Source organism: Leuresthes tenuis, unplaced genomic scaffold (assembly GCF_036924035.1).
Source record: "Leuresthes tenuis unplaced genomic scaffold, fLeuTen1.0.hap1 SCAF_5, whole genome shotgun sequence".
Lineage (NCBI taxonomy): Eukaryota > Metazoa > Chordata > Actinopteri > Atheriniformes > Atherinopsidae > Leuresthes > Leuresthes tenuis.
Genome location: NW_027325359.1, coordinates 2,963,584 through 2,984,093, shown reverse-complemented (window position 1 = coordinate 2,984,093; position 20,510 = coordinate 2,963,584). Strand labels below are relative to the sequence as shown.

Here is a 20,510-nt window from a genome sequence, read left to right as displayed (position 1 = left end):
GGTGACGCTGATAAAAGGTACTCAAAACACTTTCCTTATTGAAAGGGTCCACCGAATGAATATGTCTTTTGTTTCATCGGAAAAACTTAATCAAACCATGTGCCAGATATCAGTACTTTCAGCTATATTAAATAAAAACATGTCTTCCAGTTGATGGATAAGTTCACTTGAATACATAAGGGATGACGTTAAGGTCACTAAAACACTGTTCTTTTGCTGCATAGTACATGCGAAAATATCTCCATGTCTCCATCTCACATAATTTCCTATCTGCTGTATGTTTGAGAACTCGCAAGGAGACTGTATGAATGCCTGTGTTCGTTGTAGAAATGTGTTTTTCTGTTTTCTCGTATTGTGTCATTGTAAAGGTATTTAACTGAGTCTGGGTTATGGGTTATAAAAATATTTTAAGTTAACTATATTTTACTCAAAATTGTATAGCCCTGTTATTTGCTTGTTATAAAACTGTATATGTGGTAAAATAATGAGGGGAATATATTCTCTATATTTGAATATCTTTTTATCTATTAAATAATCTGCTTCGGTTTACATATTTCGGCCTCTGGTGTTTGTTTCCAGTCGGACATTTGATGGTGTAACACTGCGCCGTGTCACGCAAACATCCGTTGTAGCTTGTGATATTATGAAAGCCTGATTAGAGACTCTAACACTGTTTAACTGCGCCAGATAAGTGTAACAGACAGATGGCCTAGTTTGAATGGCTTATTTGGGACCTCGACTGGGTCCGTCACGCATCTTTCTCCCGCGTGTGTCCGTACTCAGATTTCTCGGGTCAGTCGGTATGGACGATATGGGTTTGGCAATGAGTCGTTCCCCGTTGGAGCGGCTCGACTTTGTCAACGTTGTCCTCAAGAAACTCCCCCTGGATCCGTCTGAGGAGCCGGGGGTGCGGCAGGTGAAAGGAGCATGTTTCTCTCGGGTGAAGCCTCAGCCGCTGACCAAACCTCGGTTCGTGGCTGTGTCGCATGAAGCCCTCGCGCTGCTGGGGCTCGACGGACAGGAGGTCATGAACGATCCCCTCGGGCCGGAGTATCTCAGCGGATCCAATATTATGCCAGGATCCGAGCCTGTGGCTCACTGTTACTGCGGCCATCAGTTCGGCCAGTTCGCCGGACAATTGGGCGATGGGGCGGCCTGCTACCTGGGGGAGGTGAGGGTGCCTCCTGGCCAAGATCCTGAGCTGCTCCGGAAAAATCCGAGCGGCCGGTGGGAGATTCAGGTGAAAGGGGCTGGACTAACCCCCTATTCTAGGTAACGGATTTGCTGTCTTGGTCACCTGCGTTTGGAGGATTATGTTACTTTTGACGCTACAAAGTCATATAGTTTTGACTTAACTTTGACAGTCATATGTTGATTGTGAATTATGGTGCAATGTGTTCAGAGTATTGTCTCTTTCTCCTCCACAGACAAGCTGATGGTCGTAAGGTCCTGCGCTCCAGTATAAGAGAGTTCCTGTGCAGTGAGGCGATGTTTTTCCTGGGTGTGCCCACCACCAGAGCAGGCTCTGTGGTCACCTCTGACAGCAGGGTCATTCGGGATGTGTACTACAGCGGGCAGCCACGCCACGAGAGATGTTCAGTTGTCCTCCGCATTGCTCCTACCTTCCTCAGGTGAGTGCACGCTGCCCAGCATTAATCTATTGAGGATTTCTGATCTTCTCCAGACTGTTTCACAGGAGTTGTTCATCCTACACTGTCCATGCAGGTTTGGATCCTTTGAGATCTTCAAGCCGGCCGATGAGCTCACTGGACGCCAGGGTCCCAGCTACGGGCGCGATGAGATCCGAGGACAGATGATGGATTATGTCATTGAGATGTTCTACCCTGAGATCCAGCAGAACTATCCAGATCGGGTGGAGAGGAACGTGGCTTTCTTCAGAGAGGTCAGAGCCGATGAGTGTATGCACTGTGTCATTGTGCCCTTTTATCAATAAGACGATAGTATTCAACAAAGAATCAGGTCAGTTACATTTTCTTTGTTGTTTTAGTAAGAAATGCTTTAATCTGTCTTGCCCAGGGATGTTTTCAGTTCCACACCTTGTTATCTTTGCTCCCTGTACGCAGGTGATGCATCGTACGGCTCGGCTCGTGGCTCAGTGGCAGTGTGTAGGATTCTGTCATGGCGTCCTGAACACAGACAACATGAGCATCTTGGGACTCACAGTCGATTATGGTCCATATGGCTTCATGGACAGGTCAGACATATGAGTACTGTTAATGTTCACATGGACTGATTGACTGTAGGGTTAGTTAAGAAAACAACTGTCATGATCAAACTACACATTTGTCTGTGAACTTTCCTCATCTCTGTCAGGTTTGATCCAGATTTCATTTGCAACGCGTCCGACAACTCTGGCCGATACTCCTACCAGGCCCAGCCGGCTATCTGCAGGTGGAACCTGGTAAAGCTGGCAGAGGCTCTTGCTCCAGAGTTGCCGCCAGAGCGGGCTGAGGCTGTTATGGACGAGTACCTGGATCTGTTTAATCACTTCTACCTGGAGAACATGAGGAAGAAGCTGGGCTTGCTAAAAAAGGATGAGCCAGAAGACGAGATGCTGATCACTGAGCTGATGCAGACGATGCACAACACAGGTGGGATTGGAGTGCCAGATTGTCACTCTGTTAGCCTTGCATGATAGTCCAATATGAAACGCTTTTAATTGAGACGGTATTGTCTGTTCCTCTCCTGCAGGTGCTGACTTCACCAACACCTTTCGTAGCTTGAGTCAGATTTCCTGTCTCAGTGAAGGAGAAACTGAAGGAGAGGAGGAACCGATTAAAAAAGCTACAGACCTCCTTCTCGAGCAGTGTGCATCCTTAGAGGAGCTCAAGGCTGCCAACCAACCCACTATGGATCCACGGTGAGCCACAAATCAACTACATACAGGAAAAACTCTTTCTTTCTCACGCTTTCTCGTGTTATTACATGTATTGCATTTAAATTGAACCTCATATGATTGTCTAGGATGTGGATACATGAATAACTGCAGTTAAATAAACTATTTAACTTGGCATATGTTACTATATCCACAATTCTCTTTCACCCACATTTTGTTTAGTCCATTAAACAAATATTTTTACTTTTGTCACAGAATTGGTAAAACTATGTCCTACCTAATTACCTTCGAGAAGTTCCCGTCTGTGTTCTTTTCTCACCGCCCGCTGGACAAAAATTGGGACGTTCTGCCCAGATCAGATGAAATTTTGGGACTGCTTTATTTAGTGTAGTGCAGCTTTCTGCCTCTGGGTGGCACTCGTGAAGCTTTGAGTATTTGTTTGATGTGGAGAAAGAGAAAGGTTGAATGTTGATGGGAATTTTGATGCATCATAATGCTTAAGTCCAATGTGCCTTTAAGCCTTTGTGATTATATTTTCTACCCAAAAAAAGGAAATGCAAATAAATACTTTTCAGATTTATCAAAGAGAAAATTTTCCACATCATCACACATTTGGAGACCTGCAGAATGACTGTCTCCAAATGTCTAAAAATAGTTGGACATCACTACTTCCACTTTTTGTAACCCCCTTTTCTGATTTTTTTTAAGACAAATGAGAAAGAAAAGCCCAATAACAACTACAAGTTGGTGCATCAGATTTGCATAAAAAAAGGTCAAAGGCACTAATGTAACTGGTCTGAAACTGAGCTGTGAACACCTCAACTGTAAAGCTTTTGGAACAGCACATGGGTGTTAAAATGCTCCGTGTTTGTCACAATGCAGACCTTTTTTCTTATTACACCTAAAAAAAATACTCATCAGCTTTGAAGTTTCTCCTCTGTTTAAATTCTAGTCGTGTGCAGTCAGATATATTCTAAGTTTTAAAAAGGATCTGAAAGCACTAGGTTTCGATAAAAATGGTTCTGAAACCCAGCCCTAATAAAGCCTGCAACGCTACCACATGAACAGAGATTGAAATGGTTGAGGGAGTTGTAATTTGTAACATCGTGGAAACAGATAAGCTCATAATTTTTTAAGTGATACAACAGTAGAAGATATTCTCACATAAAGTCATCTGAATAGCACACTTAAATGCCAATTGCCAACTTAGATTTTCTACATAAAAATATTATCTGGATGTGACTGTACGATACAGGTGCTCATGTCCATTCTTGATCTCATTCTCTCCTTTAAGCATCTATCAAACCTGATTTCCTTCACTGGCGTAATTGATCGAATGATATTCCCAATATACCAACAAGCCCAGTCACCGATATGTTTTCTGATGATAGTGAGCTGGCAATGCTGCTCTCTATGGCTCAGAGCAACCCAGCACTGTTCCAGATGATCTCAGACAGAGTGACGATAGCGAGACAGTTAGAGAGACTCAGCAAGCTGAAGGATCTGATGGAGACCAGCCAGGAGGAGCTGAAAGCCAAACAGGCTGAGGAGTGGAGCTCCTGGATCAAACGCTACAGGTGCGATGTTATTTGCAGGTGATAAGTGGGTAAAACTGGTGTGGAGAGTGAGGGGGCTTTTTTTCTCTTGGCCGTGTGGTGATGGGTGGAAGCATGACTGATAAAAGGGCTGAACAGAGAGCAATGGGAGGAAATGGTGTGTTGTGACTGATAATGTTCCTTTACTGTAACTCTGGGTGTTTTTCTTTATGAACACCACAGGAAACGTCTGGCTCATGAGCTGGAGGGTCAGAGCGACGTGCAGGCCGTACAGGAGGAGAGGGTCAGGGTTATGGACAGCAGCAACCCTCGGGTGGTGCTCAGAAACTACATTGCCCAGAATGCAATAGAGGCTGCTGAGAATGGGGACTTCTCTGAGGTCAGTTTCTGGCCCACACTTATTTAGAAGTCTTGTTTGTTAACTGTAATAAAATGCTGAAGTGCTTTAGGTTAATACTCCTGCCAGAAAACTTGTTTCTGCAGCACTTTTGAAAACACCAAATTCTGGTTTAAAAAAAGCTTTTGTCCCTCTTCAGCATCAGTGTTTTACTTTCACATTAACATGCTCTCACTTCTTTTCTGTGCTGCAGGTCCAGCGGGTTCTCAAGGTTCTGGAGAAACCTTTCTCCTCTCAGCCAGGTCTGGAACATCCTGCGTGGGTGGGTGATCCTGGGACCACCACACAGGGAGAAAGGGACGAAGCAGAGGAGCAGCAGCAAGAAGTATCTCCATCAACAGCCAGAGACCCTGTGCCCTACAACAGCAAACCCCCTGCGTGGGCACAAAAAATCTGTGTCACATGATCTTCGTAATAGCTTCCTTGATTGTTTGCTGTCCTGTCCAAAGGAACTAGAAAGTGTGATGGTGTTTGATCTTTTTTTTTTTACCTTTGATATCCTTCCTCACTCTTTCTATTACTCAAACTTTCTGTTCAACTTTGGCAGGCAGCCTCAAGGAAGTTAGCGTGAAGAGTGACACTTCATACGATAGCCAGAAGACACAAAACAGACAGGAGGGGTTGAGTTGACATGTTTCTTCCTGTGTTTGAGGCTTTAACTTGAAACAGGATGTTGAAATGGTTTTCAGTGTCAAATGTTCATCAGTTTAATAGATGAGGGATTTGCTGAGTCACTTTTTAAATTTATGTGTGGACTTTTTGTGGATGACCCCGATTGTGTGATGCATTGAGTGAAAGACAATAGATTGGATTGTTTATCCACTATTTTGATCATGATGAAAAGTACCTGAAAGCATTTTCAATTTCATTTCAGCTCAGCTGCCTTCCTGTCTGTTTGATGTTACTTGAGCTTTTAATGATGAGTCAGGCAACAAGTCCTGGAGTGACCTGTCTGACTCTGACAATCGGTGGGGTGTCACCTCAACTTATACCAAATTATATGTGTGCGTGAGCAAGTTTCTGTGTGAGTTGTGTGTGAAAGAATAACAATGTTATGTCTGTGGGTGAAAGAAAGTAGTTGTACTTGATTCCTAAAGCTGCCGTACACGAGCGCACAATAAATTCTTCTTCAATAGAAGGTGCTGCCTTTTGGCGCTGTTGTAGCACCATTTCATAGACGCTACGTAACATAACTTTTTTGTTATCTAATGTGTTCATTCAGGCCATTTGAGTGAAGAAAAAGGAGATCTGGATGTGATATTAGACTGGTGTTGAGCAGCTGTTAAAAATGAGGTATATTGTTGACTTAAACAAACCAGGTTTTTGTTTAAAGGGCAAAAACCTTTCGTCATGAACTCATTTAACAGCGATGGCCTCTTATTGTTGATCATATAACTCAATACACCTGGATCCAGGATCAATCTTCTGGTTAAGTGAAGTTCTGTCAGAGGAAACGTACTAAAGTGACAAATGGAAAGGTTATCAGATCATATATCATAATTTCTTGAATATAACTGCAATATATGATTTAACTCCTTCTCTTTACAGTCTTTAATAGCCTTAATGTTTGGCAATAAACTGAGCTTTCTGTTGAAATTCTGTCCTTTTTATTTCAGTAAATACCTGCAGTAGCTGACTTTCAAATGTTGAGTAGAAACTCTACCTCAGCCTTTTCGTTTACTATTTTTATTTCAATGTAAATGCCACTGTTCTAGCATTGTTTCATAAACTGAAGGTGGCAGGATGTTAGTGTTTTTCTGTTGCACAGGCCGAGCTGACAAACATGTTCAGTTTCTAAATTTTGTTTCTGTTCCCTGCATGCGTGTCAGTCGAGAATTTCTCGACACATACTTGTGGTTACACCTGAAAGCGTCAGTACTGCTCATGTCTTAACAGGTCCTAAATCTTTGCTCACTGTATCAAACACAGCACCGAGGAATGTGGCTCTACTACGATTGTATACCAGTGTCACATTATATCTGGTTTTGTGTGTGACTGTCTATTTAATATTCCGCGTTCCAAACTCCTTTTATTGACCCATTATCGTCCCGAATTTTAGTTTCCTCTTCACCTTTAATTCTTGGCCTCTTGAGGTTTCGGGAGTGGCTTCTGGCGACCTCAGGGTGCGCCCTGAGCGGAGCTGCGTAATGATCGCGGTTAAGAGCATAGGTGGGATCTGGGACAATGGGTGCGTAGCCCCGGAAGAGACAAAGGGATCAAAGAGGAGCTTCTGCCACACGTCTTTTTAGAATTTGATTAATAAGATGACTTCGCGGGTAAGACCCGGCTATTACCGCCAGGACGTTAACAAAACCTCGTGGGAAGTACCGGAGCGGTACCGGGACCTGAGGCAGGTGGGGACCGGAGCGTACGGGACGGTGTGGTAAGTGAAATCTGTGACCTGTGAGATGCTGTAACACTGATTTCACTGTCAGGGGTGGGGGTGTATTTCTCTAACAAAGAGAGCGACTGAACAGATGGTGCCGTGCCATCAGCCGCTCTGTGTGCCATAACCAAACAAAAGAAAAAGTATCCGAGCTTCGCTGAACACATGCTGCTTCACTTCCTGATATGATGAAGACGCTCGCACCGACCGACACCGTGCGTTCTACGCAATCATCCTGACAACTCTTAGTTATCTCTGAGAGTGTCCGCTACATTTTATTGAGAGCATTGGTGGGTGAAATAGCTTTGTTGCGCTCAGCCAAGTTTGCTGAAACACAACAAAGAAAAGCTATCTGTCAAGCACCTTTGTGCGTCTCGCAGCATGCGGCCCCTTTGTTATCAATGATTAACTCCGTGGGCGGGCACTAAGCTGCTCTAACAGACTGAACACAACTTAGTAACACATGAACAACTTTGAAAAAATTGTGGTCAAATAATAAGCAATAGATAAAGCTGTGGCAGATGAGGGAGGGCGATTAGAGTCCACAGATGTCTAGAAACACAACGAAAAACCAATATGATTGACAAGAAAAAAGGAAAGTAACCTTTCAGTTACACCGCCACAACAGAGAACAGGGGTGTTATGCTACTGTGCATCTTCCTCCCTCATCACTGGGAAGTTCCTCCTCTAAATAACTATTTCCTTGTTGTATTCATGATACAGTTGATCAGCTAATGGTATTTTCCTCTTATTCCTTCAGCTCAGCCGTAGACTCCAGAGCAGGAACCAAGGTTGCAATCAAGAAGCTCTACAGGCCTTTCCAGTCTGAGATCTTCGCAAAGCGGGCCTACAGGGAACTGAGGCTTCTAAAACACATGAAACATGAGAATGTGAGCAACAACCAAGTCACTTCAGAACTCTTACCTTATTTATCAGTCCTGTGTTTGATACTATCCAACATTTCATGCCCCCCCCCCCCCCCCCCTCAAATAATAAAATCGGATCACACTGGGGAAATTTCTAAAAGGATATAAGAAACAGTTTCAGTTCCAGTAACAATCTTCAATGTGTGATGTTTCTCTCTCGTGCAGGTTATTGGTCTGTTGGATGTGTTCACTGCAGACCTCTCTTTGGACAGATTCCATGATTTGTAAGTGCTTCTTTCATCAGTCTCACGGCAGCAGGGCGGTGTGAACTTCTTACTTGTGTGTAGCTGTGAAAAAATATCTGAAAGTGAGCTGTAGAGTCTTAATGATTGCAATCCTTTCTGGTTTTTCAAGTTATCTGGTGATGCCGTTCATGGGGACAGATCTGGGGAAACTGATGAAGCTGCAGAGGCTGTCAGAAGAAAAAATTCAGTATTTGGTTTATCAGATGCTTAAGGGGCTTAAGGTGCAGAGCTCTGCTTTGATAGTTGCCATCATTAAGAGCTTTTGTTTAACTGCTCAGTTGATTAAACACACGTTATATTCCTTTATTGCAGTATATCCATTCTGCTGGCATAATTCACAGAGTAAGTTTATTTTATATGATTCCAACTCTGCATATGTGAGACAAAACATATTGTTAATCATTGTTATTTTTAGTCATTAAATGGGGCGTCTTTGCTTCCTGTCTACGGTCATTCATGTCTTCTCATATTAACTTTTTCAGGACCTCAAACCAGGAAATCTTGCTATCAACCAAGACTGTGAGCTCAAGGTACACACCATTTTTATCAAACAAACTCAACCCGCCATGTCTTTGATTAAGTGTTTAAGTTTTATCTATATGTAAATGGATCTCCTGGACCACTGTATAAATTGTATTTGCTTGTTCTGTCAGATCTTGGACTTTGGTTTAGCGAGGCAGGCGGACAGCGAGATGACGGGGTACGTGGTGACTCGCTGGTACAGAGCCCCAGAGGTCATCCTGAGTTGGATGCACTACACTCAGACCGGTAATCAGAAGAGAAACACCCCTCAACTTACTATAACCACTATGCAGTAGAATATATTTTGTGTAATTTGTTACCATTGCTTTAGTAGTCGGATGTACAAAAAATGCCACAGATAACACAGTGTGACAGGCATGAAATAGGATTTTTGCACCAACAAGGTGATTCCTGAAAAGCTATTAGCCGAAAACTTACCTCAGCATGGTGTGCAGTATTTCTTTTTAAAATTTGAGAAAACTGGAGCCCACAAAATAAGTGTCAGGCCTAAAAATGATCTACAGCAAATGAATAGTATTTGAAAGTGATGTCCTTGAGAAAAAGAGGAAAAAGTCCTGAAATGACCTGACACAGGACCTGGGAGATACATCTGGTTCTTCAGTTAATCCATCTAAGGCTGAAGCCTCATCAGAAATGGTCTGCATGGGAGGTGGCTTTCTGGAAGACCTTCTTAAGGAAGGAAAAAAGGAGAAAAGACTGAGATATGCTAAATGACACAAAAACTGGACTGAAAATCAGTGGCAACGAGTCTTATGGAGTTATGAATCCTCCCCAGAGCCCGGACCTCAACATTATTGAAGAAGTGTGGGACAGAGAATGGAACAAAAGGCAGCCAACATCTAAATGAGAGCTTTGGAATGTCTGGAATTATTCCTGAAGACTACTCAAAGAAATGACAAGAAAGCTTGTCTAAGAGGGTTCAGACCTTTGTTGAAGAATGAAGGTGCTCAGACTAAATATTGAATTTTAAGCTCGTTAGAATTGTACAAACTCAACTTTTAACTTATTTACTGTCTTTAAATAAATCACCACCCAAACTTTAGATTTTCATGGCAATATATAAGGAAAAAAGGTCTGGCTCAAAACATTTGCGCAGCATTGTACATCTCACATAAGTGAGTTACTTTCAGGGATTTTTATGAGCAAAGACTCCTCGTCTTATTTTGTTATGTAGCTCTGGTTTTGTGTACGCACTCAGCCCTCACCGAGGTATTCTGCTTCAGCTACCAATTTACAACAGTTTACAGTTTGACCTTTTCAGCCTGCAGAGAACAGGACGAAACTTGTTGCTTTCAAGAATGCCTGAAGCTTGTACAGATAGTTGAAGATATTAGCTGTAAGAAACTGTAGCTGTAGCTTTTACAGTGCAGTCTGAGTTAGAAAGCCCTAATATTGCTATAGTAAGAAGTAAGTAGTAGTACTAGTAGTAATACATTTCAAATTTGATTAATAACACCACTATACTTTAGGGTAAATAGATATTTGAAATATTTAAAAAAGATAGACAACACCTTAAATCGCAGAAAAGGCTCAGAAAAACAGATACGTGTAAATGTTATCCACCAGGTGGTGCTCTCCCAACATCTTGCATTATTATTACTTTGTTTTGAAATTCATACATCTGATGTTGCTGGTCTCAGGCCAACATTTTTTTCTGGTCTTTATCTGTTGTTTTTTGTCTCTTCCTCAGTGGATATTTGGTCTGTGGGCTGCATCATGGCAGAGATGCTGCAAGGAAAACCTCTTTTTAAAGGCAGCGATCGTATCCTTTTCACGCTCAAACCCTCAGAGTTTATACTTTACAGTCATGAGACAAGGGAGTTTGTCTTTTTCATCTTTTTGCAGGGTCAACATGTTTCTACGTTTTTTCCCCCACTTTTGAGCCTTGACCCCTACTCCACAGACCTAGATCAGCTGACTGAAATCATGAAGCTCACAGGGACACCAACTCAGGAATTTATATCACAACTAGAATCTGAGGATGTGAGTTCAAATTCTGAGCAAACAAACATTTTAAGGCTGAAAGATGCATAATTTTTTTCTTCTTCTTTGTGTTTGAAAGAAAATTGGGTGCATCTTTAAACTTGTGCTTTAACACACAAACAACTGAGCTTCACATTTTTACGTCTGTGTTGTCATTGTCTCCATATACTTTCTCATAGGCTAAAAGCTACATAAAAAGTCTTCCAAAAGTTGAAAAGAAAGACCTTCAGAAGGTGTTTTCCACAAGTAATCCACAAGGTAGGACACGCAAAACTGTTTTTTATTTGAGATGTTTTTGCTTTGTTTCTCAAACCATTCTTTAAGTTTTTATGTTCAACCGTTCCTCACGCTGTTTTTTATCTCCGTCCTCAGCCGTGTCTGTGCTGGAGCGCATGTTGCTGCTGGATCCAGAGAGACGGGTTACGGCTGCGGAGGCTCTCACGCTGCCATACTTCTCTGAGTTTAGAGAACCAGATGAGGAGACAGAGGCACAGCTGTACGACCACTCGCTTGACAACGCAGAACTTACCTTGGATCAGTGGAAACGTAAGAAAAAAGGGGAGGAGAGAAAGGGGCCAATGAGGTCCAGCACTGATCAATATATAAGGAAGCCAATAAAATCAGTATTAAGGATGTAATTTCAGAGGGATGTGAGGAAAAGGGGACAGACAACATCAGTTGGTATGTTTTATTGATTGAAATCCTGATGTGCCTTTCTGCAGGTCACACTTTCACAGAGATCCTGACCTTCAAGCCTGTTTTACCAGATTCCAAGGAAACATCACTATAAGACACAAAACTGATTCTGCAGCTGGGAAACCAGAACAAACTAACATGCATCTCAATCAGGAAAAGATTTTGATCACAAGGTTCAATGAATGTACAAAATGTGTGCTGTATGATGTCTTATTTATAATCCAAGATTATTTGTCTAGTGTTTGGACAGTTACATTGTCTCATTGCTGTAGAATTATAATTGCAACATTAAAGTGCAACGTCTTAGCTTCAATTTCAGCAGATTTACACTCACTGTCCACTTTATTAGGTACACCTGTTCAAATGCTTGTTAACACAAACGACTAATTAGCCAATCGCACGGCCGCAACTCGATGCATTTAGGCATGTAGAGGTGGTCGAGACAACTTGTTGAAGTTCAAACCGAGCATCAGAATGGGGAAATAAAGGAGTTTTAAGTGACTTTGCACTTGATACAGTCACCCAACAAACGTGCCCAGTTCCTGCTGAACCCTTGAAATTTGTGCATAATTTTTTTAAAAAGCCTCATCTCACACACGCTTTTAACATTCAAATTCAAATGTATTTATACAGCACATTAAAACAATCCCAGCTGACCAAAGTGCTTCACAATAGCAACTGCATCACAGATTAAGAATGTCACCAATAATTGATTCAAAGCTACTAGTCAAACCTTGCAAAATACTTGCAAATGAAATAAAAGTTTTTGCACTGTAATGTAGTAGATTTTAATGTGTTGAACACAGGATCTGTAGAACTAAAACTATGTGTAACTGTTCAAATACTTACAGTATGGACTGCATACATGATAATCTTCAATGGGACAGAAGTAATCATTTGAAATCGGTTGCGTTACTTTTCAAAATAAGTTTACATGTTCTGTTTGTAAAAGTGTTATTTAAAGGTAACCCAAACCAGCACAAAGATAATGACTTTGATTGACTACTATTTTCTGTAATACGTGTGTGTGTATATAGATACAGGGAACTCTTACCACTCATGTGTTGAACAAACATTAGATCAGACTTGTTTGAATTTTGTGTGTGTGTGTGTGTGTGTGTGTTGATGTGCATGTCTGTGTGTAGTCTACATTTCAGCTCTAACCTTGCGTTTTCTCCCAGTGGCCTTAAAGATAACGACCAAACACAAATACTGTTGAGCTGCAAATCAAATGAAAACCCTCTGCAGGTTATGGACAGATGCTCCCATTTTGAATTCGGAAGCAGATGTTGCTGATTCTGTTGGATTTTGTGAAACAAAATGTAGCACTATAGAGAAAACAATAAAACCTTGTCACACCACTAAAGCATTTTTTTTTTTTTTTAAGATTTAAGATTTTGTTAAACGTCTTCAGTGATTGGACAGGACAATTGTCTTGAGTTAAAGTTGTACAGTTGCACCTGTAAAGTTTCAAACACTAGCACACAAATATTGGGCTGCTTTTTTAAGGTGACTTCACATTTTTGTTGCCCGTGTAAATTAACACTAGGTGGCAGCATGTAAACAAACTAGAACCAGGTTGTATTTGTAGCCTCACGGTTGTAACAAGAGTTGATCCACCTTGTTGCTCAATTTGAAATAGCTGTACAAATATGGGACTGATTTCCATGGAACTTACCATACAAATATTGCAAGACCCCAAGGAATGAATCCCACTCGCTTTGGTGGTTACTGACCTTTTCATGCAGTGCCACCATCGGGTCAAACCTCTGATTTATGAACGGATACCTGGAAAGCTGATGGCATTCCCATCTGCCTCAGCTGCACTCTTGTTTAGGGGTAATTAGTGAATGTTTCCATGCCAACGCTCTAAGATGGCAAGTATGATATACAAAACATATGCTGGGAATCTGCATGTCAGCATTGTCACTGTGAGCATGCTAGCATGCTGATGTTGGCTTCCCTGAGCCTGATCTTGTTATTCTATTTTGGGTGATTAAACCTGTTAGAGATGAGCTGTCATGCTAGTTGTTGCAGTGATTTATTGTACTGCAGTTGCCACTGACAACTTTGTTTTTCTGCTGAATATGATTGATGACCTCAAGAAACAAATGTTTAAACATTCTTGCCCAGCGCCTGCTTGCTTAAAGATTCTGCTCATTCTTCCACATAATTCTCATCTGCTGGGTGTTGAATTTAACAATCTTGTCTCAAGTGACCTCCAGATCCTGAACTCTCAAAGGCGACTCCCCAGCCGATGAGCTTCCTTCCGGGGCCTGAGTGCTTCCAAACCAAATCCTACGTGTTGTGTCCTCACTACATGCATGCAAACCCGCACACACACAGGGTTGGGGTGCTGCTGAATAGTTCATTAGGAAGTCACAGAGTTCTGTTCCTGCAGCAGACAAACAAACAAAGGGGAAAGTACATTTTTTTGCCCCACAATCCCTCCTCTCCAACACAGCAGCACATTGGCTGACTACTTCTCTAGGTTGTTGACCTTGTGGTTTATTTTCAGTGTGCTGGATTTAAGCAGCATACTTTCTCAATTGCACAAGTGTAGTGTAGAGTTCACATGTGTGTGCATATTCAAACACCTGGCACCGTTGGGTATGCAACAAAGACATCCATACACTTTAGATTGACACTGACTCAAGAGGGAGTCCCCATGGAATGACAGCAATGCTCAAACAGTGATCTGACCCGGGTCACTCTTCTTTTCATAGAGTGGAATGTCAGTTTTAACTGTGTTTATTTTATGTGTCTGGGGTAGGCACATCATGATGAATCTCATCACGGTGAAAGGATCTACAGTCTTTTCTGGGATGATTCTTAAACCTTCATGCATCCTCAGAGTTCATTTAAGATAGAGCATCTTAACACAATGAGCCCAGAAACGTCTATCATCTGTCCAAACGTAAGAGCACTGATAGCTATAGATGTAATACATAAGAGCCAACACTGCTACTATCAGAACAAAATCAGCTTTTTATTTCCATCTGAACTCATCAGGTTGTACTGAAACAAATCCCAACCACAGAATACCATTGGTGACAGCATAGTCTCCAGATAATTTGAGTTGCCTTGTCCTTGCTGGAGATAAGAAATACAGATTCAAGGGCTCAGCAGAGATATACTGACTGGAACTTTACCGGGAAGTGAAGTGAAAATCCATGAGCTTGCTGAATGTCATTGTTTATTTGGGCCTTACACACTTTTATTTTTATTTGTGTTAGATGTTCACCATGCGAGTGCTTACTTGGTTCCACACGTCAGCCTAGAGTCACGTTGCTGGTGTTGTTCTGTAGTAGATCTAAATCTTTCTGTGTTTCCACCAATGTGGTTGCATGTTCTGGATGACAACAAATTCATTTTTAGCACACGTCTCTGGAAATAAACTGCAAGAAAATGTAGCACAAGTAAGGATTTAGTCTAATATGCACTCATTTTAAACAGGATATCATTTTTTTCCATATTTAAAAGAGAGGAAATTCTGTTTAATCAATTCCCAAGTGTGGTAGGTTAGCATGTTTTTCTATTTGCTTGCCTCAGTGAATGAATATTTGTGTTTATAGCCTTCCAGCTTCAGTGTTATTCTGTTTGTGTGTGCGCAGCTGAGCAGCTGTGAGGAGGTCAAGCAAATTCCCAACAAAACGACTCACATGGCCTGCCACACAGTAACATGAAGGTGTTCTGTTTTCATTTCTGTCCCACTCTCCTTAAAAAATCTTCTCCTGTCTTTACACATCTCACAACCTCTCCCAACGAACTGTAGAGGAAATTCCTCAAGGTCACATGGAGGTGGTGAACCCACTGTAAGAAACACTGAGGAGCATGCTCTGATCAACTAGGCCAGAGACATTAGTGAGTAAAAAGGAAAAGATAACAGAAGTAAATTGTGAGGTTTTAATGGTAAAAGTGAGGAGGAGGGAAGGCTTGGAATGAAGGGAAGAGCATGTGAGATTATGGAACTGGCCAGAAAACAAGGGTGGATGAAAGTAAAGGAAGGCGAGATGCAGAGAGAGACTGCAAGGGATGCAAAGGACTCAAGGGAGAGCCTATCTTTGGACAGTTTACATTAGCTCATTCATTAGCCACTTGTTTGAAGACTACTGTGGAATATGCAATGTAAAACGTGCATACCAAAGATTGCAATCCTTCTCCAAGGACAACTCCCCATCCATTTGTGGTGTGTTGACATATGGGTTGTTGTGTACCATGTTTTAAGAGGCTTTATGTTGTTGAGGAGCTCTCAATCCCTCTGGGTCACAAAAGCAATGGAAGCCAACTGCTGAACCCAGACACATTACATTAGTTTGTATATAGAGGATTAAATATAAAATACAGCTTACTTCTACAATTTCCAGTCCATCTGACAAGCATTTTCAGAAGACTGTTTTTACAACCTTAATTTCTTAAATGTTTGTTAAAAAATGTGAGTAAATATGAGATAAAACAGAATCAAATGATTTTCAAAACACATAAGTCAATATTTGACTCACAATATAATATAAAAAACATCAAACAATTTAAGTGGGATATTTGACTATTTCATGAAAATTATTAGCTAATATTGAATTCCATCGTAACAACATGCCTCAAAGAAGTGGTGACAGCGCCATATTGAGCAGCGTGGAGCATCTCCTCTTCTTTTACCAACAGTTTGGAAACACCTGGGAACTGAGGAGAAGAGTTGCTGGATCTTTGCAAGAGGAATGTAGCCCCATTCTAGTCTGATATAGGATTTCAGCTGCTCAACAGTCTTCTTTATCATCACAGATATAGGCTTCTGACCTAGGTGCTGATAATAAACTGGATGGTCCCTCTCCTCTTTACTATGGAGAATTCAGCATGATTTTTTTAATCATCTGACCATAAAACAGTTTAGTCCTTTGCCACATAATCTTTGGCCCAGAACCAAAGCCTTTTTTCAGCCATTTGTTGCCTCCATCCCAACGTTTTTGAATTGTGGTTCTGCTATTAAATTCAGGATAAGCCAGTATTTACAGGACATGGTCTCACTGGCAACATTTGGTATGTTTTTGACATTGTATTGTGATTACAATATTGGTTTATGAGATTAGCAAATCATTGCAATCTCTTTTTACTTACATTTTACAAAGCATTCAAGCTTTTTTGGATTGTAATAGATGAAGGCAAATCTTATGAACATCAGCATTTTTATCAGCCTCACTGACAACAGTGATAAGAGAGATCGTATAGTAAGACAGTCAAACAAAATCTGTAGAATATAGGAACTAAGAAGAAAAAAAAGATGTTGTTCTGTATGTTGTTTTTTTTATGTCCATGTTCTTTTATTCTGCAATATATGTATTTATATATTGTATTAAATATATGCATTCGATTTAAATGTACTCACTAGATGAACTAAAAACCTTTTCACCTTGTGCAAACAGCTATTTACGCCTTTATATTCACATTTCCTCTGACATTGTCATTATTGTTGATCAGACATGTAATTTCAATGCAAATTCTATGCAGCGAGTGTTAATCAGGATAAAGATAGTAATGAATTTATAAACTAAATCAAATATAAAATTAAATATTACAAGCCTAAGATTGCTTTAAATATTCTATTCTGTACCCCTTTTTAACAAGCTAACATAATTCATATGTTTCCCCTGAAAGTACATTTCAGGTTTCAACCCAGAATATCACACAGATACATCATTCTGCCATTCCTATTTTAAATGAAAGAAGCTGCTACTGCCCACACATCTCTCCAGGACTGAAGAACAAAAAAGAATAAATAAGATACATGCTTTACCCACATCAATGTTTTGTGTATCAGACTCTTACACATGTGGACTTGAATTTCAGCTGTTATAAGTTTGTAGTTGTCTGACGCACAGAGAAGAGCAGCTTGGATTGATTTCTGTTCAAATGGATTCCTCTGGTGACAAGTTTCATGATGAAAAGAGAAGAGTAAAGAAACATAAAAATCTTGAGGAATTTTTCAGACATATTATATACTCCACTTCTCACCTGTCCATTTGGACACTAAGTATGATCACTTTCACCAGTTCCCCTTCGTGAGATTTCTAAATTTGAGTTTATGTGATCTTAAGGAAAACCAGAAGCCTCGTCCATATGCATACATGTTATGATCCCCTGCAGTTGAGCTCACCTTAAGATTCAAGCTAAATGTTCCAACAGATCACTTACATAACCATCTGACTTAGGTCAACTTCATATTATATTCCCTGATAGATTTTTTGGTTAAGTGGTAATTGACCTCAGCAGCGACCTTAGCATTGACTTTCATGGGCAAACCACAGCTTTCTGAGTGTTGTCCTTAACTATACAAGTGATACACCAGGAAATTAAAGGATGCTTGGTGAGTTATGGGGACTTAACTGAGATGTGTGAGATAACAATATACCACATGTCTTGTGCAATGGGGGTACCAACTTTTGGGACTACAGCAAGTTTAGCGGGATTCTGAGATACAATCCATAAGGAGCAGAGACAGATGTAATTTATAAAAAAAAATGCAGCTGTTCCAATTCTAAAGCTTCTATATTTGTCTTAAAACAAACCTAATGTTATTCAAATTGTTATGGCCTACTTAAACTGATTAAATGCCCAACTGCCTCTACAACCTCTACCTCCTTTCTTAGTGAGTGATAAAGTTCACCTGTATGAATGGGGTGAAACACACAGCCTCGGATGAATGAATGAATGAAAAATAACAATGCATTATCACACAATGGTAGATAGAAATTTACCAAGAAGTCAAAGCCCCTTAAGTTGGTTATGTCAGCTTTCAAAATCTTCTGAGTCTGCCCAGCTTGATGCGTTTAAGGCAGATTATTGCTTTCAGTTGTTAGTCCTTGTTGGGGAGAGAGGAGAAACTATGCTTTTTTTTACCCTGACTAAAACCCATCCTTACAAAATTGAGGAAACTCTTGCAGGAACACATACATCAGTGGTATGGCAGAGAGCAGAACAGACCCTTTTTCCAAGGCGGGTTGATGGTGGTGGTGAGGAATGTCCGCATCTGTGTCGGGGATATTTTCTGTTTTATTGCTATTTTCTCAAAAATGCCAGTGAACGTTGCGGTGAAAGGACTGGGCAGCAGTCCCAGTCTCTCTGCCTCATGTTTGTCCATGTGTAGATCAGATACAAAACCAGACGTAGTTCCTAAATCTAGTCACCACAAGTTAATAAAAACAACAGAATGATTGTATTTACTTTGTGTTAAATTTTATTTTTTTATCCCTCGGCAGTGTTCATGTTTATGAAGCTTTTATTAATAGGTTTGGCTCTTATGACAGGATGCTGAGTATCTGATTACTCTATAAATACCCACATCAGCAGCCATGCTTTTCTACTGTATACGAAGTATAAAAGATATAACTACTGCTCATGTGATTACTTTTCAAGCAAATTTTACTGGCTTTACCCACAGGGAATGTAATCAGAAAAGATGATGTGATTAAAACAATTTCACAATAGATCTAATAAAGAATTAAGGCACTATCAAGACAAATTTTACATCTTTTACTGTTTACTGAGGTGGGCTATAGTTTTTGGCTGTACTAAGCCAATGATGTCTGCCTGCCAGAGTGGATGTTCTTGTGTGTTAAAAACAAGCTGACTGATGAGAGGGGAAGGTGTGTGTGTGGCAGATGTGCAGGCTTTTAGATTGACAGGATGTTTATCAGGAACACTGCAGAATGACCCAGAACAGTAATAAAGTGGTCAAAAATAATATATAACACTCAGATGGTCTCTAATTCTCCATGAATGTCAAAGTTATGGTAGATAATGTGAAATACAACTTCTACTGCCCTATTGTTAATTTGGCTTGCTGAATTAACAATTTATCATCTTATTGATGTATTATGATATTTAATATAAATAAAATTGCCAATTCCATGTTAATGTGGAAAACAAAAAGTGTGTTTCTACATATATGTAGAGTAGCGCAGGAGAATAACTTTTAAATCTTGAGCCAGGAGCAACTTTGTAGCTTAGTTTAAATTAGTTTAGCATAGAGATAATACCAGTTTGGGTATAACAAAACTGGCTTTTTTTTAAAGAAAGGAAGGTGCTGTACTTCTTTTATATTCTCCTGTGCTGGATGTTGACCAAAATCTGCATTATGTTACTGAAATTCACACTTTTTGTCACAGCTAAATTGTCCACCCTATGGTGAAGAAGAAGGTCAGAAGGCACTATGGTACACTGTATGTATACAAGTACGCTTCCCATTAACAAACTAGGCATCTTCACTTTAGACCAATATAGTGAGACAAAAGACAAGCCAAAAATGGAAAGCAACACTTAAAAAAAAAAAGCCAGGGGGCTACCATTTTTTAAAAGCAAATTCACAGAAGAACAAGCCCAAAGCTGCTTATAATAAGCAAGTGGTGACCGTATCAAGAACTTAAGAGTAGAACTTAAAATATTCTTAGTGTATCAATGTTAATTCTTTAAGGATGTTGTATGAGGTTCAATAACTAATAATAAAACAGAAATAGGCCGCTAACTAAGATCCTCGGTGTTGTTTTTACACCTCAAATTAGGACTTTGTTATGTTAAGGTGAGTCATAGCATGACAGGTGCACCTAAACTAAGTGTTACAGAGTTTGTTCTATGATCAAGTTAAAGGTTTGATGTTTATGGAGCACTGGACAAGAGAGGGGATTAGGTTAATTAGGTTAACCATTTCAGGAGAGAACTTCGATTTGAATCAACATCTGTCTTTTGTTATAAGGATTAGGGAGATTAACCGATGCATGGTGAGGTGATAATGACCCACATGCTACTGTTTCCTGAAAAAAAAGATAGTTAACAAACCCGTGCGTGAATACACACGTAAAACCGAGGAAAACATGCTTTACAGTTACTTGTTAACTCGGAGAACAGGATTTCACTTTTGTCTGCCCGAGTGA

At 40.4% G+C, this 20,510-nt stretch overlaps 2 protein-coding genes across 3 annotated transcripts; both read left to right on the top strand.

The window, feature by feature from the left end:
- Window positions 1-584: 584 nt before the first annotated feature.
- On the top strand, window positions 585-6,393 carry selenoo1 (selenoprotein O1). Of its 2 annotated transcripts, none has more exons than XM_072385456.1 (9): window positions 585-1,272; window positions 1,428-1,631; window positions 1,726-1,903; window positions 2,085-2,215; window positions 2,335-2,612; window positions 2,713-2,881; window positions 4,249-4,434; window positions 4,636-4,792; window positions 5,004-5,216. In XM_072385456.1, the coding sequence occupies exons 1-9, from the start codon at window positions 719-721 to the stop codon at window positions 5,214-5,216; spliced, it is 2,070 nt and encodes a 689-aa protein (XP_072241557.1). In that variant the 5' UTR covers window positions 585-718. The 2 variants fall into 2 exon arrangements, with proteins under 2 accessions (XP_072241557.1, XP_072241556.1); XM_072385455.1 differs by having other exon boundaries at window positions 586-1,272; window positions 5,004-6,393.
- Window positions 6,394-6,675: 282 nt separating this feature from the next.
- On the top strand, window positions 6,676-11,902 carry mapk12a (mitogen-activated protein kinase 12a). The gene is made up of 12 exons (XM_072385454.1): window positions 6,676-7,193; window positions 7,957-8,086; window positions 8,288-8,346; window positions 8,477-8,588; window positions 8,680-8,709; window positions 8,850-8,897; window positions 9,021-9,135; window positions 10,601-10,672; window positions 10,814-10,893; window positions 11,073-11,151; window positions 11,266-11,439; window positions 11,616-11,902. Exons 1-12 carry the CDS (start codon window positions 7,075-7,077, stop codon window positions 11,681-11,683), a joined length of 1,086 nt encoding a protein of 361 aa, XP_072241555.1. The 5' UTR covers window positions 6,676-7,074; the 3' UTR covers window positions 11,684-11,902.
- The last annotated feature ends 8,608 nt before the right edge of the window (window positions 11,903-20,510 follow it).

Coding starts and splice junctions, on each gene's coding strand:
- selenoo1 (XM_072385456.1), top strand. CDS start 719: ATGGCTTATTTGGGACCTCGACTGGGTCCGTCACGCATCTTTCTCCCG. Junction 1,273..1,427: donor GGACTAACCCCCTATTCTAG/GTAACGGATTTG, acceptor TCTCCTCCACAG/ACAAGCTGATGGTCGTAAGG. Junction 2,882..4,248: donor CAACCCACTATGGATCCACG/GTGAGCCACAAA, acceptor TTCTGATGATAG/TGAGCTGGCAATGCTGCTCT.
- mapk12a (XM_072385454.1), top strand. CDS start 7,075: ATGACTTCGCGGGTAAGACCCGGCTATTACCGCCAGGACGTTAACAAA. Junction 8,898..9,020: donor ACCAAGACTGTGAGCTCAAG/GTACACACCATT, acceptor TTGTTCTGTCAG/ATCTTGGACTTTGGTTTAGC. Junction 11,152..11,265: donor TTCCACAAGTAATCCACAAG/GTAGGACACGCA, acceptor CTCCGTCCTCAG/CCGTGTCTGTGCTGGAGCGC.